We start from the raw sequence: 22,804 nt of genomic DNA on the forward strand, positions 1-22,804 counted from the left end.
TACCAAAAACAAATCTCTTGGGCTAGAGTGATAATGGTGAAAGATAAGTTTGGAAAGGCAGATAATATCCAGTTTCAGAAGTCCTTGGGTGCCTATGAAGAAAGTTAGACTTGAAATCAGAACTCCTGAAAAGTACTTGATACCTCAAGGGGTATGAGGAAAGCAGAGGGGAAATGTGTACAAAGAGGTTATTCTGTGACAACAGTGGAGGAAAGAGAAAATAAGGAAGATACCTGGAAGACTTTTGAAGCAACTCAGCACAAGGTGAGGGGAACCTCAGGAAAAGGCAATAACCTTAGAGGAATAACAGACAAGAAAAACATTGCTTAAAGAATATTTCAAGGGAACTTTCATGACTTCAGAATTAGATTGAGCTGACATTACTTCTGTTATTCATTTTTTACTCTGCTACAGTATCCAAATTACCAAATGAAAAATTCTATAAAATGGCTATCATTTTCCATAGACATCTATATATTTTTTGTTGTTGTTACACTGAATATGCAATTCATGACATAATTTCCCTCACCAGGACAGCTGAAGTGTGGTAGAAGGAACACTCAATTTGCATTAGGTATTAGAAGCTCAGCCATAGTACCTGGCATCTATACAACATGAGTGAGTCATTTAATGTCTCTGAGACCCTGTTTTAACTTAGAAAGCAGATTGTAAGCCATGAGCTCCTATGCAGATAATGTGGAGCCTGTAGTGCCTTCAAGAAAAGTTTTTGCTGTCAAATCTATAGATTGACTGTACTCTTATTATTATAAGATTAAATTTATTTCTAAAATGAATCTAATCATTTCAAATTCTAAAAAGTCTTGAAATTCCTGTACCAACAAATACTAATGTTTTAATGACCATGCTGTGGTTAAAAAAAAGTATAAAGTAAATATTACTTGCATTTTAAATATAATTTTCTCCCTCTTTCTAAGTCACATTTTTAAAAAGGTAAAATTGATTCATTTCGGTTTAGGGATTTTTTCCAACCTTTGTCTTTTTCTTTGGGAACAGAAAAATTTGTGTTAACATCAAGCCTACTTTCAAAATTCCAAGGTTTCCTGATTCTGAGAGATTCCTTCAAGTCTATCAGATAAATACTACAGAACTTTACATTTGGCATTCCTTGTTCAGGTCTGTCTGGAGCCAAGAAGAGATGTCTTAAATGTATAGTCAATGATGAATTTTGATATATCGATCAAGATGAAAGTATTGGCTTATGGTTTTTGACAGTCCTCATATTTTGTAATACTTTATTTATTACTATGTATATGGGTGGGAAAACCCAAGAGGCTATAAATGCATGCATATGTGCAATTGATACCTCTAATTATCGACATGAATTATGCAAGTGTGGTTTTCTAATTATGTGTGATCAGAAAATTATAGGTACATAACTAAATTGTCAAGTAGCATTACAACAATCTCTCTGTACACACACACACACACACACATGAAAATCACACCCCTAATAAAAGTATCTAATTTGTATTAAATAAAATATTGGAAACTTTTTCATACAGCAGGGTTCCCAACGGGCTTAGATTAAAAAGAAGTTTGAAAACTAGTTAACTCTCACAGTATGCATAGCAATAGTGGACCCCTGCCAGCAAAGGGCTTTATCACAGTATAAATGGGGTTTTAAGTGTTTGTTTCCAGGGCAGGTTCTTGCAGCTCAGGCACTTCCCAGTCTCATTGTCCTTTGTTCTAGCGGATGTACAAAGGATTGACTGTTTTGTTTTCTGGCTCAGAGAGATTAGATAAAGTCTGCATTTCTGAACTTCACCCTCTAGGCACGCAACCTTAAAATTTATTTGTTATAGCTCTTATTTTACAGAATATATACATATATATTTAATATTATAGTAGTCACTATATCATCATCTTTAATCTTTACCTCACTTGATAGTAGATATAGATGACAGGATTGATAGCTTCTGAATTACCACTAGAAGCAACTGCCCCTCTCATCCTTGTCCTTAAAATGCCACTTCAGCAAAAATGCACCATCTTTGTTGGGTGTGATCATATTGTTCTTGGGATTCGCTGCCTATTAAAATCACATGGTATTAAATGTGATTCACTGTTTTTGACAGACAAGAAAACTTTCTGGGTGGAAAACTTATTTCCTTTTATTATAACATCCTTCATTATAGGCTATTATCTAGGGTTGAAATTTTAAATAATATAGCCCTCCCTCCAAAACTAGTTTTTTTTTTCCAAGAACCTATAAATAAGAATCATCTTGGGGCTGGGGATGTGGCTCAAGCGGTAGCGCGCTCGCCTGGCATGCGTGCGGCCCGGGTTCGATCCTCAGCACCACATACAAAGATGTTGTGTCCGCCGAAAACTAAAAAATAAATATTAAAAAAAAAAAAAAGAATCATCTTGAGAATTTTTAAATTTAGCTTAGAGTTAGAAGGTTAGTTCTAAGATTTTATCAAGGTTTTTTTTTTATGGAGGAGTCAATTAAGCTATTATTTTCAAAATTCTTTGTTCAATTTTTACCTCCATTTTGTCAGTGATTCAGAGAAGAATATATTTGAATGCCCTTTGCATGACTGTTAAAAATCTCCTCTATATTTTGTTAATTCTCAAAATTCCCATGGAACATAGGTGTTGTGGTTGTCATTGTTGTTGGTGTTGGTGTTGTTATTACTGTTCTCACCAGGCATATGGAAAAGGGAAACTTAGATAGGTTAAGTAACTTGCTCAAAGTCTCTTCACTGGTAAGTGATGGCACCAAGATTTGAATGTAGTTCTGTCTGGCTTCAAAGCCCAAGCCCGTGCTTTCCAGCACTACATGTCACTGCTTCTGATTGTAGGAATAATAATATGATATCACAGTTGCCAGATACTGTTCTAAGAGCTTTTTATATAATATTGTATTTAATCTTCCTACCAGTTCCATGAAAAAGATAGAACTATTTTCAGCCTTGCAAATAGATGAAGAAACAGAGGCCTAGGGAGATTAACCAATTGCCCAAAGTACAGAGCTACAAAATAGGAGAATCAGATTCAAGTTCAGGTCACCAGACTTTAGAAGCCAGTCTTCAGGTGAAACCATCAACTGGTGTGAACCACGAAACTTTGTCTTCCAAGCTCACCTGGACTTTGGGCTGTCTTAGTAACTAGGTTGGCTTGTCCACTAATGTTCATATTATTGTTCATTATTGATATTACAAAGTGTAATGTGGCTTATTTAATTTTTGCAATTTGATGTGCTCATACAAAACATAAAACATTAAAGTCATTTGATTTCATAGGTTGTACTAAGCCTAAGGTGTCTATTGCTCACTAATTGATTGTCATATGAACTGTTGGTTTCTAAGTGCTTTTTGAATATGGAGTAAAGTTACCTTATTTATTTTGGTACTTCCATCAATCAAAAGTGAACATCTTCCTAAAACACACTTTTCTAATAAGGTCTAGAATTCCAGTTGTTATGTTGTGAGCAAAGTATAGTCTAAAAGGAAGTCAGTAAGGAAAGAGATCTCTATAACTGTGCCACTAAAGCATCTGACCTGACCCTTGAAAATTGCTCTCTAATATCCTGATCCCATTTTCTAGACCAAGAACGAAGTAGGATTTCTGAAAATGTCTTATATATAGATGTCTCTCAGTGGTTCTCTAGGTATTCAGAATAGGGACATCCTTATTTCTAAGATTCTATTCCTCACTGTACCAGAAGAATGATTGCTCACCATTGACCTAGTTCCTAACCCAGAGCTGCCCTTTCCATCCCATTTCATGTTCAGTGGTGAAAATTCAACATAGGCAAAACATACCCCTCAAATTACCCATGGCTTTGAGAGTTGAAATGAAAACCTGGGTGCAAAACTTCTCTATTCTCTTCTGCTCTGGGGGCAGTTTTAACATGAGCCAGAACTAAGGTTGTAAAAATCTAGGAATAATAATGAATGTTTGAAGAATCCATTCTAGTGAGCAAAGAAACCTACCTTAGGGTCATGGTCATATCTGTATCTTTTGTGGTTGTCGATTAAAAACCACCCAAAGTTATATATAGATTGCACCAATCATCCATGACCTAGGAAAAGGAACAGTAAAAATTTCAAATTATGTGTTTGATTTATTTATTGTAAGTAACAAAATTATTTTTCAATTTATTTATTTATTATAAATGTTATGATTAATTACACAAATCAATGGGTTTCACTCTGACATTTCCATACATTCATATATTATGCTTTAATCACATCCACCCTCCTTACTATTCTCACTTGCTCTCCCCTTTCTCCCCTTCCACTTAGTCCTCTTCCCCTTCCCTAAGAGTCCCTCTTCTACTTTCAGGTCATCTTTTCTTTTCTTTCTTTCTTTTTTTTTAAGTTTCCATATATGAGAGAGAAAACAAATGCAATACTTGTCTCTCTGTGTCTGGCTTTTTTCATTTAGTATGGGGGCCTCCATTTTCCTGCAAATGGTATAATTTCATTCTTCTTTATAGCTAAATAATATTCCACTGTGTATATACCATATTTGCTTTATCCATTCATCTGTTGTTGGGCATCTTGGCTGTTTCCATAACTTGTCTGTTGTGAATAGTGCTGTAATAAACATGGTTGTGCATATATCTCTTTTGTATGATGATTTTATTCCCATCATGTACATACCCAGGAGTGGTATAGCTGGATCATATGGTAGCTCTATTATTTTAGTTCTTTGAGGAGTGCCCATAATGGTTTTCCGTAGTCACTATAGTAATTTACATTCCCGCCAATAATATCTACATTTTCTATTCAGATCTTTAGTATGGGTATTTGTCAATATTTGAAAAGGTTGCTAAGTCTGAAAACCAAAGAAAATATAATCTTGCTTAAACTTTCAAAATCAGAGCTACCTTAACAAAAGAGTTTTTTGGAAAAAGAAATTTACATGACTGATAACTCAGTAAGGTTTTTTTTTTTTTGAAAATGAAATGATAGATTTGAAAGTGAAGCAAAATGACAACGTGTTTTGCAGGCAGAAGATTATTTAATATTTTTAATGAAGATGAATCTGGATTGCAGCAATATAAGCAGTTATTTGAGGAAATCTTCAAGCTGTGTTCTCTTTCTTGGTGTTTGTTCTGCAGATCCTTTACCACCTGCTAGGTTTGGAGTCAGTAAAGAGAAGACTACTTCAACCAGCCTGCATGTTTGGTGGACTCCATCTCCTGGAAAAGTCACCTGGTATGAGGTGCAGTTATTAGATGATAATAACCAAAAGATGCAAGGTGTCCAAATTCAAGGAAGTACATCACGGAATGAACACACATTTTTAAACCTCACTGCTGGTAATTATTATAATGTTGCCATCACAGCTGTCTCTGGAGAGAAACGTTCCTCTACAGTTTATACCAATGGGTCAACAGGTAAGACCTGTATTGTCCATAGTTCATAGTCTATGATGCATTTGAGGTTATAAGTTATTCAAGGAATGGGAATGAGAATGCTCTTCAGATCATAAATAAATTAACTAACTAGCCCTTTGAAAGGAGGTAGTGTGATATAGTGGAAAGGCCAGACTGAATATAGGATGTGTGACTGTGATGCTGGCTTGTTGGGAAAACTTGAATAAGTGATGAAACTTCTCTGATTTGGGTTTATTCTCTAGTTTAAAATGGAGATGCTCCCTTCTACCTCCTCCAATTCAAACTCCAGGCAACAGGATTTTCTGCCTTATTTTCTGTTTGTGCCATAAAACTTGTTTTATAAATGTTTTTCTCCTTTGTGTATTCTTCTTAAATAACATCAAGTCATGATGTGTTCTACATGTTCCTATGTCTGAAACAAATCTTTGCTTCCATGATGTGGGGAGAAATAAGACATGGAGTGTACCCACATGGTGTCCACAGCTGTTTATCACCTCTTTCCAGAAAGTACATGTCTTTCATACCACCCACTCTTCCCTCATTCATTCTCTCTTGTTTTATCTCCCTCTCTTTCCACTTTTCATCTCCTCTGCTTCTTTCCTTTGTCTTTTCCACTTACTGCTATGCCATGTTGTACTTCATTGGCAAAAACTACCTTGATACCTATTAAATAGGTGATATAGACAAGTTCACCTATGATGTAGCTTTGGGCTGTAGACTTTGAAGAGCATTAATCAAGGTCCCATGAATTCCAGAGTGCTATTTTTTATTATTGCTGTTATACAAGTTAAGATATACCCAAAGCATTAGTGAATATGTGATTTCTTATTAAATGTGTCTATGTCTTCTCTAAGGGCATTATGAATGACATTTTGGACATGCGTTTTGTCCCACTAGTGCCATCTCCAGTGAAAGATATTGGTATTTCATCAAAAACTAATTCTCTCCTGATTTCCTGGTCCCATGGTTCTGGAAATGTGGAACAATACAGGCTGATGCTAATGGATAAAGGGATCCTAGTTCATGACAGTATTGTGGACAAACGCGATACCTCCTATACTTTTCATGGGCTGATACCTGGCCACCTCTACAACCTCACTATTGTGACTATGGCTGCAGGACTGAAGAACTACAGGTGGAAATTAGTCAGGACAGGTAAGTACCCCTTCCCTAGCTGAACAAGAATAAAGGTCACATCAAGTTTTAATCAAGTTTATTAAGTTATTTGAATAACAATGGTATAGGAAAAATTGAAATTCCTGTAAGTTATAAAAAGACCTTCATATATATCTACTTTTCTATGTAGAAAAATGAAGGAGTAGCTTTTATTCTAATGTTGAGGGTTGTCCTTGGCAACATTTTAAAGGAAACAAAGCTGATACAGTCCCCGTTTTTCTTTTTAGTGCACCCATCTCCTCCCTAAGGATTCCTGCTTCTGTCTCTGAAGCAAGCACCTATGTCTTTGTGACATTACTCACACTGAAACAGGATTCCTTCTCTCAGTGTCACATATAGACCTACTTCCAAGTGAAAGTCACTTCCGAAATCCTTTATCCACAAATACCTGTCCTAGGACTCAACACCACAGGACATAGTTTCCCAGCTACTCTAGACTGATCAACTAATCTGTGCCAAGTATTAATAGTTCTTTCATTCACCCAACCAATATTTATTGATTGTAACTGCTAGGCATCACTGATCATAATAACAGCTAAGACAGGCAATCGTTGCCCTGATGGAGCTCACATTCAAGTGCATGAAGTAAATTCAAATGCTTCTAGTGGATCTAATGTGTTAATAAATCCCACTTCTCCATCAATTGTCTAATTTTAAGATAAAAATCTAAAATTATTTAGTTACTTGGAAATTACTCCTATGAAGAAAGTTTCTGAAACTATAAGAAGTTGGTGGGAAAGATACTAGAGACACCTGTACATTTATATAGTTTTATAGCATATTTCAAAGATAAATAGACATTTTTTAAAAAAAAAATACCATATATCTTAAGAGTTACTTATGGAGATAAAAACAAATTGTACTTCTGCCCTTGCAAAGTCAGTATGCTATGCCCATTCTTTTTATTATTTTGTAATTTGTCTTAATTAGTTATACATAACAGTAGAATGCATTTATGTACTTTGATATATCATACATAGATGGGATATAATTTCATATTTTTTCTGAGTGTACATGTTAAAGAATCACATTGGTTATGGAGTCATAAAGTAATAATGTCTGTTTTGTTTTACTATCCTTCCTATCCCCATATTCCCTCCTCTGCCCTCCTTTCACTTGTCTCTACCTAATCTAAAGTAACTCTATTCACCTCTAGTGTCCTGTGCCCCTTATTGTGAATTAGCATCCGGATATTAGAGAAAATATTTGGCCTTCAGTGTTTTGGGATTGACTTATTTTGCTTAGCATGATATTCTCCAACTCCATCCATTTACTGGCAAATGCCATAATTTTATTCTTCTTTAAAACTGAGTAATATTCCCTTAAATAAATACACCACATTTTCTTTATACATTAATCTATTGAAGGACACCTACGTTGGTTCCATAGTTTAGCTATTGTGAATTGAGCTGCTATAAACATTAACATGGCTGCATTACTACAGTATGCTGATTTTAAGTCCATTGGGTGTAAACCAAGCTGTGGGATAGCTGGGTCAAATGGTGGTTCCATTCCAAGTTTTCTGAGGAATCTCCATACTGCTTCCCATAATGGTTGTACCAACATGCAGTCCCACCAGCAATGTATGAGTGTATCATTTTTCCCACATCCTTGTTAACATTTATTGTTGTCAATATTCTTGATGATTGCCATTCTGACTGGAGTGAGATGAAATATTAGTGTAGTTTTGATTTGCATGTCTCTAAATGCCAGAGATGTTAAACACTTTTTCATATATTTGTTGATTGGTTGTATTTCTTCTTCTGTGAAGTGTCTGTTCAGTTTCTTTTCCCATTTATTGATTGGGTTATTTGTTTTTTGGTGTTAAGGTTTTTTTGTTGTTGTTTTACTTTGCTTTCAGTTTATTTTATTTTATTTTGTTATATATATATGTCAGAAGAATGCATTACAATACATGTTACACATATAGAGTACTATTTTTCATATCTCTGGTTGTACACAAAGTGAGTCATACCATTCTTGTCTTCATACATGTATTTATGATATATGTCCATCTCATTCCACCATCTTCCCTACCTCATTCCACCATCTTCCCTACCTCATTACCCCTCCCTTCACTTCCTTCCCCCTTTCCCCTTTGCCTTATTTAGAGTTCATCTAATCCTCCCATGCTTCCCCCATGATGAATCAGCATCCTTAAATCAGAAAAATTGGCTTACTTCACTTAGCATTATATTCTCTAACTCTATCCATTTACCTGCAAATGCCATGATTTCATCCTCTTTTAATGCTGAATAATATTCCATTGTGTATATATACCACAATTTCTTTATCCATTCATCTACTGAAGGGCATCTAGGTTGGTTCCACAATTACCTGTTGTAAATTGTGCTGTTATAAACATTAATGTGGCTGAGTCTCTGTAGTATGCTGTTTTTAAGTCCTTTAGGTATAGACCGAGGAGTGGGATAGCTGGGTCAAATGGTGGTTCCATTCCAAATTTTCCAAGGATTCTCTGTACTGCTTTCCATATTGACTACACCAATTTGCAATATCACCAGCAATGTATCAGTTTGCCTTTCCCCCCACATCCTAGCAAACACTTGTTGTTTGTGTTCTTAATAGCTGCCATTCTGACTAGAGTAAGATTAATGCTTTATCGGAGGCGCACGTGGTAAAGATTGTCTCCCAATCTGTAGGCTTTCTTCTCACATTATTGTTTTCTTTGCTGAGAAGAAGATTTTTAATTTGAGTTGATTCCATTTATTGATCCTTGATTTTACTTCTTGTACTTTAGGGGTCTTGTTAAGGAAATCATATCCTAGGTGAAGGATATGGTGAAGATTTGGGCCTACTTTCTCTTCTATTGGTGCAGGGTCTCTATTCTAGTGCCTAAGTCTTTGATCCACTTTGAGTTGATTTTTGTGCAGGGTGAGAAATAGAGATTTAATTTCATTTTACTACATATGGATTTCCAGTTTTTCCAGCACCATTTGTTGAATAGTATACCCATTCTTAATGAAACCATATTATGCCGTTAATGGGATCCAAAATTATAGCATGTGCAAGAGGTTAAAAAAAAATACACCAATCCATGGATCAACCTGTTTATTAAGTACTGGATATTATTGATGAGAAGAAATTAATCAAACGATAGACCTCTATTGTTAATAGTGTTTCAGAAGACTGCATTAAAAAATTTCAGAGCTGGACAGAACTATTTTAGGACCAGGATTTATTTACCAGCAAGGAACACTAGATGCAGAGAGAGAGCTGTCCGGAATCCTGAGGAGAGCTGTCCGGAATCCTGAGGAGAGCTGGCCAAGTCCCAACCAGAATGCAGCCTCCTGACTGCCAGGTTGTGCTCTTGCCATGAGGTTGCCTTCATTGGGTTTACAGTATTATTTTTGTCTCTCAAAGCAATTGTTTTCTTCTGATCAAGGAGTATGCCTTGCAGGAATTAAAATATAGGTCAGAATTTAGCCACAGGAATGGTAAGATATCCTGAGTAAAATCTCTTTTCCATTCTTTGCTAATTAGCTCCCATGGAAGTCTCAAATTTGAAGGTGACAAATGATGGCAGTTTGACCTCTTTAAAAGTCAAATGGCAAAGACCTCTTGGAGATGTGAATTTCTACAACGTGACCCTGTCTCACCAAGGGACCATCAAGGAATACAGAGTATTAGCACCTCAGGTCATTGAAACTCACTTTAAAGACTTAGCCCCTGGACGACTTTATCAAGTTACCATCAGCTGTATTTCTGGTGAACTCTCTGCTCAGAAGATGGTAATGGGCAGAACAGGTGAGTCTTGGGCTCCAGAATTTCCTTTATTGCCCAAGTCCTCTTCTGATTCATCTTAGAATAAGAAAAAATAAGACAAAATTAAAAAGGATGGAAGCTCCTTCTCCTACCTAGGAAGTAGGAGCTACATGACTGGGAGTGTCTGTGGGCCAGGGTCCAACAGACAGAGTAAAGCAGAGGCTAACTGCATTTTTTGAGTAATTTAAGCAAATGTATTTGGATTCCTGAATGATCTGCCTATTTTCACTGTTCTATGCTTTTTTCATGTCAATCACTTGAGTAACTTAAATACATTAACATTGGTATCAGTAAAAAAAGACACTTCTGATCCATTCTTATAATGAGGACCACTTAGCACTTAAACATGTTTTCCATAAATTTAGTAATTTATGGCATGTATGCAGTGCTTTAACTATATTATTGTTAAAATGTTTGAGACATTTGCCTTTAAGGCAGAGTTCTGCAAACTATTCCCTGTGGTCAAGTCTGATTGATGGCTTGTTTTTGTCTTGCCCCAAGCTAATGAGTGGTTTTTATATATTTAGAGAATTGTAGAAACAAACAAAAACACCAAGAAAAATATGAGATACAGACCATATGTGACCTGCAAAGCCTGAAGTATTTACCATCTGGCCCAACCTTTGCTTCAAAGAGGCTGCATTTTAATCACACAGATGTAGAGTACACAGCTGGAAGGAGGAAGAGTAGCTGCAGGGAATTTTCACAGTTAAGACAGGGGGGATATGAGTTCTGAACTTGAAGAGCCACAAATGCAAGTGAAGCACTTGACATTTTATTCTGTAATTTTTTAAAGAAAACTTGAGTGTTTAGAAGCAAAGGAGTAATATGATCAGAGCTATATTTCAAGAATATTATTATTTTCATTTGGAAAAGAGGAACATTTCATGACCACAATATCCAGTATCTCTTCCAGAAGATGCCACATCTGTCAATGTCACCATCATTAGATGCAATGTCATTATTTTCTCTAGGGAAAGTATGTAATCAATAAAAAACGGCATTCATATCCCTCTATTGTTAATAGTGTTCCAGAAGACTGCATACCTGTTAATTTACTAAAATGGTTTTAGCATACATTTCTTGAGTGTCAGATGTTTCCAGAATGAGAAAGGAATACTCCCTTGTCCTCCATGGTCATCAAGAGGGGATAGCAGTCTTTTGAATTGCAAATATTGTATGTCCCATCTACTGTTACCCATGAAAGGCAAATGAATATTTTTACTTAGGTTTTTAACACCTTCTTTTTGACATTTTATTGTTTAGTTCCAGACAAAGTTAGGAACCTAGAGGCAAACAACAATGGTTGGATGAGGTCCCTCATGGTGAGCTGGTCGCCCCCTTCTGGAGACTGGGAGCAGTATCGTATCCTGCTCTTCAATGACTCTGTGGCACTGCTCAACACCACTGTGGGAAAGGAGGAAACACAGTATGTCATGGATGGTGTGGGGCTCATACCCGGAAGACAGTATGAGATAGAAGTCATCGTTGAGAGTGGAAATATGAAGAATTCTGAACGTTGCCAAGGCAGGACAGGTAAGCAAATATGAAGGTGTTCATGACTCATGGATATATCCTCTCCTTCCCAAGTAACCCAGGAAACTGCCAATGTCATATCCCAGTGTTCACTGAATTTGAGACTTAAATGGCTTGAGCATTTGGTCTTTCAAAACTGTGGGGTTAACACATGCTTCACTCCACCTAAATACTCATAGATTTTTCTTGATGGTTTTGTGGATGACAAGATTGTACTAAATATTTTTGTATCACAAAATACACAGGAAGAGACAAACTCTAATTGAGTTACCTAAGATCAAAAATAAATGATTCTTTAGGTGTTGTCCAACAATATTTTTTTGAATTTTTATTTCTGGTTATGTTACATGGAAGAGTTTTTGTGATAAACCTTTTTTATTCTAAAGTGCTTAAGTATTCAGAATAGAAATGTTGAACCAGAACTCTTGAGGTTGGAAGAGAACAGTTCCTTAAAAAATACTCTGTGTGTGCATCTGAGCTAATCAATGACTCACCTCATCGTTACTTTTTCCTCAGTTCCCCTGGCTGTCCTTCAGCTTCGGGTCAAACATGCTAACGAAACTTCACTGGGCATCATGTGGCAGACCCCCGCTGCAGAGTGGGAGAAATACATCATCTCTCTAGCCGACAGAGACCTCTTACTCATCCACAAGTCACTCTCCAAAGATGCCAAAGAATTCACTTTTACTGATCTGGTACCTGGACGAAAATACACAGCTACGGTCACCAGTATTAGTGGAGACTTAAAAAATTCCTCTTCAATAAAAGGAAGAACAGGTAATAATCTTTATACATCTTAGATTTTACAATGTACTGTCTGATGAATTATTTAACATTCAATTTACAAATGTTCATTAAGTACCATGTTTTATGGATTTTTAATGTGTTTGCTATTTTACCAAATTCAACTCTTATCTTCATTACTCCCTTCTTTCTATTTTGTTTGGGTTTATTTTTTGTTAAAATTGAAACAGAGTAGAGAATAACCCTCCGGTGGAATGCTTTTTAACAAAACAGAGCAAAGAAATAGGGCAGCACTGAGAAGAGAGTATGGTACACAGAAGTGTGTTAGATTTTCGTCACTGTGACAAAATACCTGAGAAAATCAACATAAATCTAGAAAGATTTATTTTTCAGTCCATTGTCATTTGGCTCCATTGCTCTGATCCTTTGGCAAGGCAGATTATTATGGCAAGAAGTACTCACCTCATGGCAGCCAGGAAGCAAAGAGAGAGGGCAAGAAAGGGGCCAGGGACAAGATATATCCTTCCAGGGCACTCTCCTTGTGACCTACTTCCTTGAACAAGGCCCTACTTCCTGTAGTTTCCACCACCTCCCAATAGTCCATTCAATTATGAATCCATCAATGGATTAATCTATTGATGAGCTCAGAGTCCCCATGATCCTATTACTTCCCCAAGACTCCACCCCTTACATATGTGTGTGTGTGTGTGTGTGTGTGTGTGTGTGTGTGTGTGTGATTAGCTATGCTGCCCAGGCTGGCCTTGAACTCCTGAGCTTAAGCAATCCTCCTGCCTCAGCTTCCTGAATAGCTGGGACTACAGGCCTGTGCCACCATGCCCAGCTACGCTGTCAAATTTTACATTCCCATCAGCAATGTATGAGCATTCCCGTTCCTCCACATCCTCAGCAGTACTAGGTTTGGTCACTTCATTTGTTTGTTTGTTTTAAAATTAAGCCATTCTAGTAGGTCCGTGGTATCACATGTGGTTTTAATTTGCCCTTTCATAATTTCTAAGGGCTTTGTGAATCCTTTTGTATGCTTATTCACCTCTGTTTATCTTCTTTGGGAAAGTTTCAGTTCAAATGTTTTACCTGCTTTTCAATAGAAATTTTTTGTTTCCTTATCATTGAGGGTTTTTTTAATATTATTTTTGTTAGTTGTTAATGGATCTTTATTTTATTCATTTTTTTATATATGGTGCTAAGAATCGAACCCAGTGCCTCACACATTCAAGACAAGTACTGTACCATTGAGCCACAACCCCAGCCCTGTCATTGAATGTTAAGAGTTCTTTGTCCTAGACACAAGTCTTATGTCAGAAATATGTGTTGAAAATGCTTCCTTCCAGTCTGTGGCTTGTTTCTTCATGATAGTAGGAGTGTCTTTTACTAAATAGAAGTGTTTAATTTTGGTCTCCCGTTGATCAGTTCTTATAGATCATGCATTTGGTATCCAACTAAAAAACCTTTGCTTAACATAAGATCACAAATATTTTTTTCCCTAGAAGATTTATAGTTTATACTTTAAATGTAGGTTTATGAACCATTTTGAGTTGATTTTTATATATGGTATGAGATATGGGTTGAGGTTTCATTTCTTTGTATAAGAAATGAAATAATTTCTAAGAAAATAATGTATCTAATAATTGCAGAACTATTTGTTGAAAAGACTGGCCTTTCTCCACTAAATTGCCTTTGAATCTCTGTAAAACAAATCGACTAATATATACATATGTAAATACATATATGCAGACATATGTATATGTATTTGTATATACATATATATACATACATACATACAAATACATATACATATAACTGCATATATGTATATACATAAATGTGTACATTTTTACACACATATACTTCCCCTCACCATTGGTCTATTTTGAACTTTCAGTTCTGCACCATCACGTCTTGTTTCAGCCTCTTGCCAGTCATGCTATCTTGATTCATTTAGCTTTCTAGTGAAATTGGGTGATATTAGTCCTCCAACTTTGTTCCCTATTTCAAAATTATTTTGGTATTATAGTTCCTTTGCTTGCCATATAAAATTTCAAATTGGAAAGGAACTTCGGATCCATATTATAGTAGCATTTTTATTGAATATGTTTGTATCTTAGTGAACTTTGAGGAGGAGTGTGCTAGAGTTTTGATCTCTTTGATTATTATAATTTAAGGAAGAATAACAAATAAAAACATCTCTCAATAGAGTGCCAACTTCAATATCTGTGTAAAAGATTTGCTAATGGATAGGTAGAAAGCAACGATAATTGCTAATTAGAAAAGGGTCAAAAGTTTAGGGGTTATGGTCTTTGGTTTTCTCATTAGTAAAGAGAATCAACTTTATAGTGTTTTGAATGAGCTATCAAATAATACAACCTCTATAATACATTCAGCCCATAACTGGTGCATGGTAGATATTCAATAGTTGTTATGATCATCATCATTATTTTAATGAGCATATATAAATTTATATATATATATGTTCATACATGGACATTGCATAATTTGGTAGACTTCAAATTATCATTATTTTAATATATAATAGTGTGGTTTATATTATTGTAGGATTTTTGGGTATAATAATAATAGATCTGAGAATGTGCCAGTAAAGAAGCAACCAGTTTGCTAAACCATAACATAATCACTGGGTTGAAAGGATTTCCTAATACCACCTATATTAACCCTTGGCTTAAAGTGATCTCGTGGCTTTGAGTTCTCATGGGTTAAGAAAAGAGAAAAGCATAGAAGCCTTGCATCATGTACAAACAGAAGAATGAGAAGTTATACTCCATTTATGTATGATATGTCAAAATGCATTCTACTGTCATGTATAACTAATTAGAATAAATTTTAATAAGATTTTAAGAAGAAGCCTTCAAATACAGCAGCCTTCACTATTTAAAATTTAAAATCAAATGGTTTAGTAAGTAAGCATCTCATCCTTGCATCCTAAATAATTTTTATTTCCTATCTAAACCACTTTTTCAAAGTAGTAGAGTCCCTGTATAGGAGCACTTCTCATATGCCATAGGAAGTAGAGCTGAGGGTCTATAGCTAAAACAAACAAATTCATTTTTAGTGCTCTCAAGTCTGTCTCCATTTTTTCGCCCACTTTAATTACAATTTCTTAGAGTAACTAAGTGTCATTTGTTTTGTCTTTGGTCTACTGTGTTTTAGTACCTGCCCAAGTAACTGGCCTGCATGTGGCCAACCAAGGGATGACCAGTAGTCTATTTACCAACTGGACTGAGGCCCTGGGAGACATAGAATTCTACCAAGTCTTACTGATCCATGAAAATGTGGTCATCAAAAATGAAAGTGTTCCCAGTGAGACCAACAAATACAGCTTCCACTCTCTGAAATCAGGCAGCCTTTACTCCGTGGTGGTAACAACAGTGAGTGGAGGGATTTCCTCCCGACAAGTGGTGGTGGAAGGAAGAACAGGTAAGATGCAACATGTTTGTATTTGTAGCTTACGAAGATCTGAGTCCATAGTCCCCCATCACAGAATTATTTAAACATCCTAAAGACAAACCCAGTTAAGTGTATCTTAGAAGCTAGGAAGTATCCATATACATGGATAAACATTAGCAAAGTTGTTCAGTAAGGTGTATATAATTTTTTATGTAAGTAGGCTTTGGGGCTTAACTCACAAATAACAGTAAAATTAGAAGGATTCTCGGAAGTCAAATTCCGCCTTTATATGCCATATTCTGGTATATTGACAATTACATAAAAATATTGAGCTGAGGTTAATCAACTAATGATGAAAACAGTAGTGCAGTTCATATATTCTGTGGGATTTTGTTCTGGTATTCACGAATGGCAGTACTATTTACTAACACTTACTTCTGATACATAGCACAAATGTTATTTTATACCATGGTTACTAATTTACCATCTGTCTATTTCTAGTCAGGAAGCTCCTTGAAGGTATCCACACTTTCTGTTTTCATATACTTGACAAATAGTAGGTTCTCAGTAAAAGTTTGTGGCGTTTGGTCCCCAAATGACATAAGGAAACGATTATAGTTGACACCTTTCCAGAAAGGTTGTCTCCATCACAGCTGTATGCCCACATTTGGTCCAGTTTCCAGACTTACTGCATCCAGAGTAGGCTTTGAGGCTTATATCTTGCCACTAGAGGGCAGGAAATACTTTGCAAAGGGAGAACACAGTACCACCACCACCACCCCTCCCCAGCCCCGGTTATGTTAGCTGTCAAACTCCCCAGGAATAAATGATTTCTTCACATGAAGATTGAAGGTATCCCAAAACCTACACACTTGAGAAAAGCTGTTCATTCTCCACCTTTTCCCTCAAACATCTGTGCTTTAGTGAAGAGTTTGGTTCAGGTTGATTCATTTGGATTGTTGAAATGTCTGTTCCCTTTCCTATAGGGGATTTCTTACCACATTCACATAAAAATGCCTCCACTGAAAATACTTTACACACAGCAACCCCATAAAAGTGCAGTAGCGGCATCCTTGTATTTATGAGGCATTGGAAAGTTTCCTTGCATTTTTATTTTGGTTAGCCTTCTGACGTAGGAGCACTCAGCTGCTAGAAGCTAAAGTAAAATCCTCACACTTCCTTGACCTCTTCTGTAATCACATTAGCTCTCCTCAGATCATAGTTTCTGCTGACCACATAGATGACTTGGACTTTTGATCATTTTCCTTTTTAAATTTTCTCCCCTTTTAAAATTACAGTCCCTTCCAGTGTGAGTGGCATGACGGTGAACAATTCAGGTCGTAATGACTACCTCAGTGTTTCCTGGCTGCCAGCGCCTGGAGACGTGGATAACTATGTGGTGACCCTCTCCCACAACAGCAGGGTGGTTCAGTCCCTGGTCATTGCCAAGTCTGTCAGTGAGTGTTCCTTCAGCTCCCTCACCCCAGGCCGCCTCTACAATGTGACCATAACTACAAGGAGTGGCAAGTATGAGAATCATTCCTTCAGCCAAGAGCGGACAGGTAAGGGTGTGTGAAGGTACAGGGCTCCATAAGAACCAATAGGTTATATGGCTCAGGGCATCACAGAGCTGTGACAATCCTGTTATGCTAGGATAAAAGGCAATTGAGATCACAAACGCCTTATGCAGAATTTGGATTTTAACCCAAGAAACTCCCTATGTGAGTAGACATGACCTGTAGAGGAAGATAAACACAATTTTTGTTAGAATTCACATTCTATTCAAATCGTTTAACAAGTATTTCTATTTAGGGAGTCTTTTTAGTTGCAATGACCTGGTTTACATATGTTAACTAATCCTTAGAAACTCCTTCTTGAGGCAGTTGTTAGGATTCCCATTTTATAGATCAGGAAACCAAGGTTCAGGGAGAGTTAAGTAACTTGTCCAACTGTTTAACTTATTAAACAGCCACTAAGTTTTAGATCCTGGATTTAAACCTTGTTCTGATTGACTCCAGAACCTACAAAGCTCCCTGTTCTAAAATCCTTTCTGAAGTGTCTGTTGGTCAAGACAACTATTCATCCTTTCTCACAGAAGGTAAAAATGTGAACCTTTATAGTTCTGAGACTAGGGAGCAGAAATCTTAGCAAATGAATGTCAGGTCTTTCATGTGCTAGAAAGAACTAAATATAGACAGCTACCGTTTTCCCAATATATTTAGGCTTTCTGGGGTTTACATCTGAGTTTTTGCTTAAGGTTGACGTCACTATTTTGTCAAATCTTTTCTACTGAGCTCTGGGTTGATTTTCACATTTAAAAATTCTCTTTCTCCATGATGATCTGGGACGATGGGCATCATCCTGTTACCTGGCACAGAGTCCAGGGCCTGGTAGGCACTCAATAAGTATTTGTTGAACTAATAATCAGAAATCACTTATATCGGGGGTTTCACCTGGTGGCCCTGGGTGGACTTTAAAAGTGTAGTAACTCATGAAATTGTTGGGGATAAGAAGGATATGTGCATTTATCTGGGGAGAGAGTTCCTGGTTAGTATCAGATTTCATAGTAAAGAACCATGGATTTACCTTGTTACCAGAAAACTGGCATTAAATGTGTCCTTAGAATGATGTAATCCCATCTTCTTATCCAAAGATAAAATCCCAGAGAGAAAGTGTGACTTCTCCAAGGTCACATGGCTGTGACCAGTATCGGAGTTCCGCCATTACATCATGCCATACCTGAAAGCTCTCGTGGGCATATAAAGAGGTTATCCCTACCCTCATATCATTTGAAGTCTAATCATTCTGATAATCACAATGATAGCTTAGATCTGAAAAGCTGATTTCTTCTCACAAAGTAATCGTATGTCACTGTCTCCTATTAATCAACTCAGATCCTAAAAATCACTAGAAATTAAAGAAGATTGTCACCCAACTTCTAACCCCTTGCTACCTATAAACACCAGTTCATTCATGAGCATTCCCTATCCCTTTGACATTAACATTGCAATGCTTTTTGCTAAGAGTGCTTCTAAATGTAAGAAAAGTGATCCTCGATTCAAAGCACTCTCTTGACTCTGAACAGCATGAGCTTGAATTTGGTGCATGACTAATGGAGGCAAATGATTCTAACTGGAAAGTCATGTCAGAGTTGTTGTCTTGTTGATTTTGCCTGGTTATCTTAATTCCCTTTTCCTTTCCTAATGCCCTTCTCCTACATTTTGAGTGAAAATACCAATATTTCTAGTTCTGTATCTCCTCATCTCATCGTGCATCAAAGCTCTTCTCACAAATTACCTCTTGTTCCACCTGGAGAGCACCTTATTGACTTAGCATGGTATTCAGCCTAGTTTTTCTTCCTGTAATAATTGCTTCACCTTCAGTAAATTGACTGGATCATTGACCTTTCTTAGCTCACCCATACAGTGTCAATTCAGAATTTCACCTTAACTCTGGTGAGACCAAATTCTAGCAACAGTGTAACTGGCTTGAGGTGAATGTCATAGCATACCTGTCCTTGCTGTATATCTGTGGTGAGCTATGTTCTAATATAAAACTAAACAGTAAATATAATCCAACAAAGGATGTTAATGCAGTTTTTAAGTGTGAAAAGCATCATGAAAATATATAGCTTAGATACCAAAATACTGAAGTTTCTGGATCATTTGGGAAAAAATAGAATATTTGAACACAGGTTTGGCATGTGGTCAAAGCAAAAATCCTTTAATGTATACCAAGCCACATACAGAGGTTTTACAGGCCTAGAGGACATGATAAAATTGGGACATAAGTTTAGTATGCTGGACCTAAGTTTATGCCTCTTTTCAATGCCCCTTCTCATGAATATTTATAATGTCTGGTTATAGCCAGACAGAAATGAATCTGTGATCTACTATTAAAGCAAAATTCAACTCCAAATGAAAAAATGAGAATATCCTTAATATCATGCTTTAAATACCGTATTGCCTTATTTACAGTGTTCTTAGTAATATGCATTTATCTATTCATTGATTGAGGGAAAAACTGTGTTTGCTTATGTATTTATTGTGGAAATTCAGATACACAGAATAGCATTAATTATAATTCTTGACTCAGAAAAATATGCATCAACCGTCATTATTTTTTGTCATTATTTTTTTTCTTTGTCATGGTTCTAGGAATTGAACCCACAGCCTTGTACATGCTAGGCAAGCACTCTACCCTTGAGCTACCTCCTCAGTCACGTTTATTTTTTTGACATTTAGTTAATAATGTTTTATAATTTAAGATGTACATGAGAAACTACTACAAAAGTTGAAAGCTAGGACTTTGACAATGATCTGTATCAAATCATGTGGCTTCCACCCCATTAATCATTCCAAGGTAACCAGTATCTTAACTCACATTTACGTCTCACTTACTTCCATCTTACATAGTTTTATTGCATTTATGTACAGTTCTAAATTTTAAAATTTTAGTGTCTTTAACATTGTAAAATACAGTATGTATTTTTAAAATTTTAGTGTCTTTAACATTGTAAAATACAGTATGTAATCTTTTAGGGACTTAATTTTTTTCATGAATTATATTTATAAGATTCATTCATATTTTGTGTCTTGATGTTAAAGGCAAGAAAGCTACACCTTTGTGTTTTAAATTAAATAGAAGACATTAATCATGACATGTTTCACTGTGTATACACAATAAATCATTATCCAATCTTATAAGTACCATTTTGTATGGGCAAACAAGAGGATTAGAATATGTTCATCAGGTTATGTTAAAAGATCCATTTAATCACCCCAACGGGCATAACAGTCTTTCCCCTTGAGATTCATGATCAAGAGGTCTAAGATTTTTCTTTTAAATGCATACAGTAAAAATCTAGTCACTTTATTTTATTGTCCCAAATGGATCTGATCAATTGCTAACTCAGAATCACTAAGTCTTTCATTGTTCTCTGTTTCAGTGCCTGACAAGGTCCAAGGAGTCAGTGTTAGCAACTCGGCCAGGAGTGACTACCTAAAGGTGTCCTGGGTGCATGCCACTGGAGACTTTGATCACTATGAAGTCACCATCAAAAACAAAAACAACTTCATTCAAACCAAGAGCATTCCCAAGTCGGAAAATGAGTGTATATTTGTTCAGCTAGTCCCTGGACGGTTGTACAGTGTCACCGTTAGTACAATAAGCGGCCAATATGAAGCCAGTGAACAAGGAAATGGAAGAACAAGTACGTGAAAAATTTGCAAAATCTTTTTTTTTTTTTATTGGACAGGAAGGTCACTGAGTAAATAATATATCTGAGCCTCGCATTTTCTCCACTTACTGATTAGTAAATTGCATTCCCACTAGTCTTACTTGAAACTAACTTCATCCAGCCAAGTCATGGCCTATAATTACAGAATATTTATTGGTAGATAAAAGCAAGCATAGTGGAGGAGTAAGAAGGCCAAATGTTCCATTTTTCTTCCCTGTCCTCCTGCACTATGGCATTAAAATTCTAGACTTCGTGTTTTATCTTATGATTGAGATCATAACTCATTTTATAATTATATTCTACCAACATGTAGCATTTAAGATTTATGTCAAGAAAAAAAATCACAATTTTAATAGTTGCTTCCAATTTTTCTTGTTTAATTATGCATGAAGTAGCTTGAGTGGTTTATTTGGGGAAGAGAGATGTTTGCCAGTTCCTTGAATGTGATTCATAAATTATTGTGTAGGTAAACTCCAATCAGTCCCTTTCCTGAAGTATCTTCTCATTTTCTCCTTAGTCCCAGAGCCCGTTAAGGATCTAACACTGCGGAATAGGAGCACTGAGGACCTGCATGTGACTTGGTCACGAGCTGATGGGGACGTTGACCAGTATGAGATCCAGTTGCTCTTCAATGACATGAAAGTATTTCCTCCTTTTCACCTTGTAAATACTGCAACCGAGTATAGGTTCACCTCCCTAACACCAGGGCGCCAGTATAAAATTCTCGTCTTGACAATAAGTGGGGATGTACAGCAGTCAACCTTCATTGAAGGCCTAACAGGTAACTTAGATACTGTTCTTGAACCTGATTAGATACAGTGGTGTATTTAACATACTGGGTATCCCAGGTATTTCGATGAATTTGGAGTGGTAAAAGGGAGATGGCAAGAGGGAGAAAGTTATCTTGATAGTGACAATGACATTGTCCAAGCTGGATTATTAAAGTTGAAATGAGACATGGAGGAGGCTTTCAAAGAAGTAACATTCAATTGATAATCTAGCCGGTGATGGTGAGATACACAGATTATATTATGTATTTTAATAAATAACTCTCTTGCTTGACTGTCACTTCTTTGGAACTCATTTAGGACTGTTGCTATAATAGTTGATATTTATTGACAGTTGGCCATGAGCTAGACCCATAGCAAAGCACTTTATATCTACATTTTGTTCAATCCTCACAACTCTATGGGTGGTTATTATTATCATCATTACATTTTTTCTTATGAGAAAACTGTAATTTACAAAGATTAATTAATTTTCCTATAGTCACACAGCTAGTAAATGAGTAAACCAAGACTTGGAGTAAGGCAGTCTAACTAGCCCCTTGCTACATTACTAATGTTCTTCATTTCCATTCATTAACCTTGACCTCCCTCTAAACTTTCCCCCATCAGCTTCAAGTCAGGCAGGAAAATTAGAGAAAAAAAATGGCAAATTGATACTTTTTTGTCATGTCCTCTTTTTCAGTAGATGCCAAAACATAAAAAGCATGATATTTGTTTTTGTTTGTTTGTTTCCGTACTGGGGATAGA

The 22,804-nt window shown here is 36.3% G+C and overlaps 1 protein-coding gene across 2 annotated transcripts in view; it reads left to right on the forward strand.

Moving 5' to 3' along the window:
* Window positions 1-22,804, forward strand: part of Ptprb (protein tyrosine phosphatase receptor type B) — a 116,865-nt gene that overhangs the window by 41,113 nt on the left and 52,948 nt on the right. For both annotated transcript variants that reach the window (XM_027928340.2, XM_027928347.2), the window contains 9 exons: window positions 5,093-5,371; window positions 6,269-6,526; window positions 10,049-10,312; window positions 11,597-11,866; window positions 12,383-12,643; window positions 15,794-16,060; window positions 17,329-17,592; window positions 20,979-21,242; window positions 21,787-22,050. In XM_027928340.2, the coding sequence (XP_027784141.1) occupies window positions 5,093-5,371; window positions 6,269-6,526; window positions 10,049-10,312; window positions 11,597-11,866; window positions 12,383-12,643; window positions 15,794-16,060; window positions 17,329-17,592; window positions 20,979-21,242; window positions 21,787-22,050 (2,391 nt within the window). The remainder of the gene's footprint in view (window positions 1-5,092; window positions 5,372-6,268; window positions 6,527-10,048; window positions 10,313-11,596; window positions 11,867-12,382; window positions 12,644-15,793; window positions 16,061-17,328; window positions 17,593-20,978; window positions 21,243-21,786; window positions 22,051-22,804) is intronic.

This window comes from Marmota flaviventris, chromosome 3 (genome assembly GCF_047511675.1).
Source record: "Marmota flaviventris isolate mMarFla1 chromosome 3, mMarFla1.hap1, whole genome shotgun sequence".
Taxonomy (NCBI): Eukaryota; Metazoa; Chordata; class Mammalia; order Rodentia; family Sciuridae; genus Marmota; species Marmota flaviventris.